At 41.2% G+C, this 8,817-nt stretch overlaps 1 protein-coding gene across 1 annotated transcript in view; it reads left to right on the forward strand.

Moving 5' to 3' along the window:
• The window catches only part of LOC132954328 (uncharacterized), a 4,508-nt gene extending 2,710 nt beyond the window's left edge, over positions 1 to 1,798 (forward strand). The window contains exon 2 of the mRNA XM_061026867.1: positions 763 to 1,798. Within this exon, the coding sequence (XP_060882850.1) occupies positions 804 to 1,718 (915 nt within the window). The 5' untranslated portion in view covers positions 763 to 803 and the 3' untranslated portion in view covers positions 1,719 to 1,798. The remainder of the gene's footprint in view (positions 1 to 762) is intronic.
• The last annotated feature ends 7,019 nt before the right edge of the window (positions 1,799 to 8,817 follow it).

Consider the following 8,817-nt stretch of genomic DNA (forward strand, 5'->3'; position numbering starts at 1 on the left):
CCATCTTTGGCATGTGTCACACTGTTTCTGTAAAATAAAATGTGCAAACCTTTATCAACTTGTCAGGAATAGAGAATCTTGTGCAATAAAGAAACATTTCTAGTTATAGGCAGAGCAATCTATACACATAATCATCTTCTATTTAGGTTTGTATGTGGGAATTTGTGTCCACTACATTACTCTTTGCAAAAGTTTGCAATAAAATCCAACTCCTTATGATGTAATTGTATTATCTACTCAACAACTGAGCTCCTATCTCCCATGAGAAGACTTTATTTAAATATCATTATTGAGCATATGCATGTATTTTTTAATTTGTGGGGGGAATGATAAAGAAGAGGTTGGTTTTTGAAAGAGTACAATCTGTGGTAACACATGACAGCTTCTTTTTCTTGATTTTGTAAAAATCCTTGTAATTTCAAGCATTCTTTTTTTCCATATGTGCCATAAACTTGCTTACTTTCTATATCTTTGAATTATTTAAAAATAATTTGTTAAAGTATCAAGGGGTTAAGGCTGGACTGAATGATGAGGCTGGTATAACATGAAGATATTCAAGACAGGCTCTGCACTCATGACATTAAACAATAAAAGTCCTAGAATGGAAAATATCTCCGTATTTTTACAAATGTAATTCTATCAGGTGATCTCAATCAGTGTCTTACTCGTCATGTAGGCTACATCAATATGCTAAATGCAGCTACAATGCCCAGGTATATCGGGATGTCAATGTTCACTCTATTTTCTTTTTGTGTGTTGCAGTGATAAACAGACATTTTCAACTTTCATCTGAAAACAAGACGATGGGTCATGTGTTGAGCCGGGAGGAGTGTGAGAAGGCCGACCTGGACCGTTTTGTGAAAAGTCTAAAGGATGGTCCAGATCTAGGAGTTGACAAGCACTTAGTGATGTACACCAGTCAGTCGTCTACAGACAACCTCAGACGACATTACGAAACCAGGAAAATGCAAGCGGCCGACTGCGCTGCAGACTGGATTAAGAACCTGGCAGAGAAGCTGGCCGCATTCGCTCAGTCTGCTGAAATAGCTGGACTTGGAGCACTGGCCATCGCCATCATCATTGACATGGTTTCATTCAGTCCGCCTGAGGAGAGCATTGAAGGGGCTCTGCGATCAGTGTTAGCAGAGGAGAAGACCTCCGAGGTCTGGGATCTGATCGACGAGTGTTTGAAGAGATTCACAATGCACTTTGAGAACAGAAACAAGCTGAGGAGCGACCTTGAGCGGATCGAAAGCCAGCTGAGTGTCGCTCTCACCAAGTTGAAGAACTCCATGGTGAGGGACGGGCACATGTCGAGTCAGTCTTTAAAGGGGTGGGTGAATGGAGCAGCCTTCCACATCCAGATGCTGATTCACCTGGAGAGACTCGGAGAGAATCAAACCTGCAACCCGATACAGAGTCTCATCGCAGTGTACCAAAGAGATCTGGATCCACTTTTTGAAAAACACAAGGAAATGATAAAGGGAAAGTGTAGCAGGAGACCCATTTCCCTTCACCCTTCCTATGATGTGATGATTATGCAGGCTGAAGATTCAGAGTGTTATCGTGTGGATCCTGATGTCAGCTACGATAAATACTTTGAGGCATATTATGATCACAGGTACCACAGACAGAAGCTTAATATTCAGGAGTATTTCAGTGATATAGGACAGAATCTGCCACAGCTGGTTCGTCTTACAGGCTCCTTCAGTGTCTGAGAGCTCAACCAACAGAAAAAAAAAACAGATTGAGTTGAACCAAACTGTGACAGAACACACGCTGTGGTAATGAAGTCTGTGTTTGAAATGTCAGTTTTAAAATGTGACATATTATGTGCGGTAATAAATGAATCTGCCAAATTGTCTGATTCAGACCTGCATCTGTCAGTATAATGTAAATCCTGTCTTCTTTTTTAACCTTTTATTTAAACCCTCACTCTTCCATTTTCCCTTCTTTTCGTCTCTCTCTGCAGATCCATGTGAAGTGGGTTTTTTTGTGATTACTGATATAACACACATATATATATCTGACATTTTTCTAGGATCATTTCATATCCTGTTAGAACAGGAAGCTGTGAAATATCCAATTTAACACAAAGCAGAATGTAACAGTTTCCTTAGAAGAATTTGACCGAGATTTAAGATCTCAAACATTATTTTTGGGTTAGGATATCTTGATGCAGGTGTCAGTGTCTTGTAGTGCAGTTGACCAGCAGGGGGCGGCATCAGACTTTCTGTGTGCTGCAAGAGGCTTCCACATTATATTTGAGAGGTTTATACAACAACTCATGCAGACATTTGAGCACAGTGACACACATGGAGGAGAACTCTGTTGTTTCTAAGACAGAAGAGCAAACACACAGTAAAAGAGGTGCAGACAGGTCCAGAGATTCTAGTTTTTGGTACCCATGAATAGACAGCAGGTGCCTGAGTGTTTTACTGTCCTTTTCATTTGTAACAATCACTGTTACCATAGCAACATATATTTCAAACAGAATTAAATATTGATGTGAAAGAAGCAAACGAGTGTTTTTATGACTTTAATTAAGTTACACAATAGTACACAAATAAATGTTATCAAACCGTCTTCTCGCTTTGCTTAGCTGGTTCATGAAATTCAGCATTTAACTTCAATTATTTTCTTTTACTTACTTATGCTTCTTTTTTTATATATTTTTTGTGCCTTTGATGGAGAGAGAGGACAGTGGATAGAGTTTGAAATCAGAGAGAGAGATTAGGGAATGAAATGTGGGAAAGGAGTAACAGGTTGGATTTCATCTTGGGCCGCCCGCTTGGAGGACCTTAACCTCCATGGGGCGCGCCACTTTTTCTTAAATCAGCTTTGAACGTAGTATTTTGACTTGTATAGCTGGTTAATTTCATTAAGTCGTGTTAGTACTTTCAGCACCAACCCTGACATACATTTGATCCAAAAGGGCTCAGATGTAACTTATTTAGGGGTGTTTAATTAATTCCTTTAAAAGAGAACCCTCAGACAAATGATTTGCTTCAATTATACCCAATATCACTCACTGTGTAACATTAACACTCGTTATCACTTTAGCTCCTCTTTCCATATATTACATTATCAAATAATTAAAGATTTTTGCATTTGAGGTAGACTAATGCTCAGTATTTTTTCTGTGAGTAGGTCTATTACTGCTGTCAGTATTGGGATTTTATGATATTTTGCCATGAACAAAAAAAAGGTCCAAATAAAGAAAATAAATCATCTTGAGTAAATTCAGTTTTTCACAAATATAATTATTTCTGCAGTCTTGTCTTTCTTCTATCCTGAAAAATGTAGCCTCAGTGTGCATCAACAACTCATGCAGACATTTGAGCACAGTGACACACATGGAGGAGAACTCTGTTGTTTCTAAGACAGAAGAGCAAACACACAGTAAAAGAGGTGCAGACAGGTCCAGAGATTGTAGTTTTTGGTACCCATGAATAGACAGCAGGTGCCTGAGTGTTTTACTGTCCTTTTCATTTGTAACAATCACTGTTACCATAGCAACATATATTTCAAACAGAATTAAATATTGATGTGAAAGAAGCAAATGAGTGTTTTTATGACTTTAATTAAGTTACACAATAGTAGACAAATAAATGTTATCAAACCTTCTTCTCGCTTTGCGCGTGCGCAGAGTGCAGCCGGGTTTAAGTTTTGTAGTTTTGGATTGGGTGTGTGCATCTTGACGAATAGACGATCTGGTAACGTTGTATCTCCATTCATACAAAACGGGAGTGTTATCAGGTATGTCATGGGCTTATTGTAGCCTATTTACCATTCAACATAATAGACTTATTTGTTATTTTATTTATAATGATCCTATCTAGCTTAGTAACCATGGATTCAAATACACCAAAATACAGCGGTACGTTCGATCCGCGCTGTTCCTTTAATGACGTCATTGAATACGTCATACAACTCTCAAACCGAGGTTATAAATAGGACCCGTGTGGACAGTCAGAGTACCACTTCCAAAGAGGAGAAGTGGAGCTCAAACACCTGGCTAGATCCAGGTTGAGGCCTCAGTGTCAGGTAGAGTCACCAGCATGGTCTGTATAGACCAAGGCTCGCCAAGAGCCAGGTGCTGGTGGATCTATACTGGCACCGTCCTGCCAGTAAGACGTAGGGGACCCCCAAAGGTCCCCACTGTCAGGACAGGCTCCAATGAGAGTGTTTGAGCTCCCCACTCTCCTCTTTTGGAGCTGGATCTCTATCTTTCTCTCCCTCTTTCTCTCTATTGCTCTTTCTTTTCCTCTCAAATCAATAAGCTCTGACTCATAGTGCAGACCCGTGTGAGCTGTCAGAGTACCACTCCCAAAGAGGAGAAGTGGAGCTCAAACACCTGGTTAGATCCAGGTTCAGGCCTCAGTGTCAGGTAGAGTCACCAGCATGGTTGCTGGTTGATCTATACTGGCACTGTCCTGTCAGTAGAAGGTGTAAGAGGGGACCCAGGTGGTCTCCTCTTTACGAGAAAGGGGGGGACCTCCTGGGTCCCGTCTTATCCCGTAAAGGGGGGCCCAGGAAGGTCCCACACTGGCAGGATAGGTTCTAACAGGAGTGTCTGAGCTCCCCACTCTCCTCTTTTGGAGCTGGATCTCTATCTTTCTCTCCCTCTTTCTCTCTATCGCTCTTTCTTTTCCTCTCAAATCAATAAGCTCTGACTTTTAACTGCTACACAAAAAAAGTTCCATTTAGCTGGTTCATGAAATTCAGCATTTAACTTCAATTATTTTCTTTTACTTACTTATGCTTCTTTATAAATATAAATATATATATATATATATATATATATATTTATTTTGGGGCTTTTTGTGCCTTTGATGGAGAGAGAGGACAGTGGATAGAGTTTGAAATCAGGGAGAGAGAGATTAGGGAATGAAATGTTCCTTTAATGACGTCATTGAATACGTCATACAACTCTCAAACCGAGGTTTTAAAGAGTAACTAAACCCTAAAACCACTTTTTTCAACTATGAACCTCTGTTTTTGAGTATTAAGTAGTGTTATGGATCAATTCAAGTCCAAATCTCGACATTTGAGTACAAAGTATTGAAATTCTAAATATTGTGTTATAAATGTTCATAGTGACTGCCCTTCCGTTTGAAAAACTCTACCGGCTGTGTGGAGTGAATGCCTACGTCACCAAAACTATAAAATCCTCGTCACTTGACAAACAAACAACATAAACACCTTTAAGTTACTGAATGGTACAAAGAGATACAAAATCAGCTTGAGGAATCATTTTTAGACCTGTTAGGATGATACAAATGAAAGGTCATGGTGTTGTGATTACAGACGTAGACTAAAACTAAAGGTGTTCAGTAACCTACATATTATCATGGTAACCACGACACGGTAAAACTTGAGCTTTGAGGTCCCGGGGGGTTATCATGCAAACAGATGAGGCTGGTATAACATGAAGATATTCAAGACAGGCTCTGGCTCTATCATGATCCTATCACACTGATGCACAGAGGACCGTAGACGCGTTGTCATGCCAACAGAGGCTAAAACTACAAGGTCCAAGAACAGTAGGCTAAATCAAGCTAACATTCAGAGGCTAAACATAAAGGCTTAAAGCCAAGGTCATGTTCATGGTACCAAGATAATAAACCAAAACTTAAAACTCACAGGTTCATATTTTATATTATTTTAGTTAAGTTAACAAACTAAGGCTATAGTTTGAAGGTGTCAGGACATGTTATCATGCTAACAGGTTCAATACAACAGTATTATACTTAGGCCAAAGCTAAAGGGGGGAAGGGCGGGTTAAATCATTTATTACACTCATGACATTAAACAATAAAAGTCCTAGAATGGAAAATATCTCTGTATTTTTACAAATGTAATTCTATCAGGTGATCTCAATCAGTGTCTTACTCGTCATGTAGGCTACATCAATATGCTAAATGCAGCTACAATGCCCAGGTATATCGGGATGTCAATGTTCACTCTATTTTCTTTTTGTGTGTTGCAGTGATAAACAGACATTTTCAACTTTCATCTGAAAACAAGACGATGGGTGATGTGTTGAGCGTGGAGGAGCAGGAGAAGGTCGACCTGGACCGTTTTGTGAAACGTCTAAAGGATGGTCCAGATCTAGGAGTTGACAAGCACTTAGTGATGTACACCAGTCAGTCGTCTACAGACAACCTCAGACGACATTACGAAACCAGGAAAATGCAAGCGGCCGACTGCGCTGCAGACTGGATTAAGAACCTGGCAGAGAAGCTGGCCGCATTCGCTCAGTCTGCTGAAATAGCTGGACTTGGAGCACTGGCCATCGCCATCATCATTGACATGGTTTCATTCAGTCCGCCTGAGGAGAGCATTGAAGGGGCTCTGCGATCAGTGTTAGCAGAGGAGAAGACCTCCGAGGTCTGGGATCTGATCGACGAGTGTTTGAAGAGATTCACAATGCACTTTGAGAACAGAAACAAGCTGAGGAGCGACCTTGAGCGGATCGAAAGCCAGCTGAGTGTCGCTCTCACCAAGTTGAAGAACTCCATGGTGAGGGACGGGCACATGTCGAGTCAGTCTTTAAAGGGGTGGGTGAATGGAGCAGCCTTCCACATCCAGATGCTGATTCACCTGGAGAGACTCGGAGAGAATCAAACCTGCAACCCGATACAGAGTCTCATCGCAGTGTACCAAAGAGATCTGGATCCACTTTTTGAAAAACACAAGGAAATGATAAAGGGAAAGTGTAGCAGGAGACCCATTTCCCTTCACCCTTCCTATGATGTGATGATTATGCAGGCTGAAGATTCAGAGTGTTATCGTGTGGATCCTGATGTCAGCTACGATAAATACTTTGAGGCATATTATGATCACAGGTACCACAGACAGAAGCTTAATATTCAGGAGTATTTCAGTGATTTAGGACAGAATCTGCCACAGCTGGTTTGTCTTACAGGCTCCTTCAGTGTCAACTGAGAGCTCAACCAACAGAAGAAAAAAACCCAGATTGAGTTGAACCAAACTGTGACAGAACACACGCTGTGGTAATGAAGTCTGTGTTTGAAATGTCAGTTTTAAAATGTGACATATTATGTGCGATAATAAATGAATCTGCCAAATTCTCTGATTCAGACCTGCATCTGTCAGTATAATGTAAATCCTGTCTTCTTTTTTAACCTTTTATTTAAACCCTCACTCTTCCATTTTCCCTTCTTTTCGTCTCTCTCTGCAGATCCATGTGAAGTGGGTTTTTTTGTGATTACTGATATAACACACATATATATATCTGACATTTTTCTAGGATCATTTCATATCCTGTTAGAACAGGAAGCTGTGAAATATCCAATTTAACACAAAGCAGAATGTAACAGTTTCCTTAGAAGAATTTGACCGGGATTTAAGATCTCAAACATTATTTTTGGGTTAGGATATCTTGATGCAGGTGTCAGTGTCTTGTAGTGCAGTTGACCAGCAGGGGGCGGCATCAGACTTTCCGTGTGCTTCAAGAGGCTTCCACATTATATTTGAGAGGTTTATACAACAACTCATGCAGACATTTGAGCACAGTGACACACATGGAGGAGAACTCTGTTGTTTCTAAGACAGAAGAGCAAACACACAGTAAAAGAGGTGCAGACAGGTCCAGAGATTCTAGTTTTTGGTACCCATGAATAGACAGCAGGTGCCTGAGTGTTTTACTGTCCTTTTCATTTGTAACAATCACTGTTACCATAGCAACATATATTTCAAACAGAATTAAATATTGATGTGAAAGAAGCAAATGAGTGTTTTTATGACTTTAATTAAGTTACACAATAGTACACAAATAAATGTTATCAAACCGTCTTCTCGCTTTGCGCGTGCGCAGAACGCAGCCGGGTTTAAGTTTTGTAGTTTTGGATTGGGTGTGTGCATCTTGACGAATAGACGATCTGGTAACGTTGTATCTCCATTCATACAAAACGGGAGTGTTATCAGGTATGTCATGGGCTTATTGTAGCCTATTTACAATTCAACATAATAGACCTATTTGTTATTTTATTTATAATGATCCTATCTAGCTTAGTAACCATGGATTCAAATACACCAAAATACAGCGGTACGTTCGATCCGCGCTGTTCCTTTAATGACGTCATTGAATACGTCATACAACTCTCAAACCGAGGTTATAAATAGGACCCGTGTGGACAGTCAGAGTACCACTTCCAAAGAGGAGAAGTGGAGCTCAAACACCTGGCTAGATCCAGGTTGAGGCCTCAGTGTCAGGTAGTCACCAGCATGGTCTGTATAGACCAAGGCTCGCCAAGAGCCAGGTGCTGGTGGATCTATACTGGCACCGTCCTGCCAGTAAGACGTAGGGGACCCCCAAAGGTCCCCACTGTCAGGACAGGCTCCAATGAGAGTGTTTGAGCTCCCCACTCTCCTCTTTTGGAGCTGGATCTCTATCTTTCTCTCCCTCTTTCTCTCTATCGCTCTTTCTTTTCCTCTCAAATCAATAAGCTCTGACTCATAGTGCAGACCGGTGTGAGCTGTCAGAGTACCACTCCCAAAGAGGAGAAGTGGAGCTCAAACACCTGGTTAGATCCAGGTTCAGGCCCCAGTGTCAGGTAGAGTCACCAGCATGGTTGCTGGTTGATCTATACTGGCACTGTCCTGTCAGTAGAAGGTGTAAGAGGGGACCCAGGTGGTCTCCTCTTTACGAGAAAGGGGGGGACCTCCTGGGTCCCGTCTTATCCCGTAAAGGGGGGCCCAGGAAGGTCCCACACTGGCAGGATAGGTTCTAACAGGAGTGTCTGAGCTCCCCACTCTCCTCTTTTGCAGCTGGATCTCTATCTTTCTCTC

This window comes from Labrus mixtus, chromosome 20, assembly GCF_963584025.1.
Source record: "Labrus mixtus chromosome 20, fLabMix1.1, whole genome shotgun sequence".
Lineage (NCBI taxonomy): Eukaryota > Metazoa > Chordata > Actinopteri > Labriformes > Labridae > Labrus > Labrus mixtus.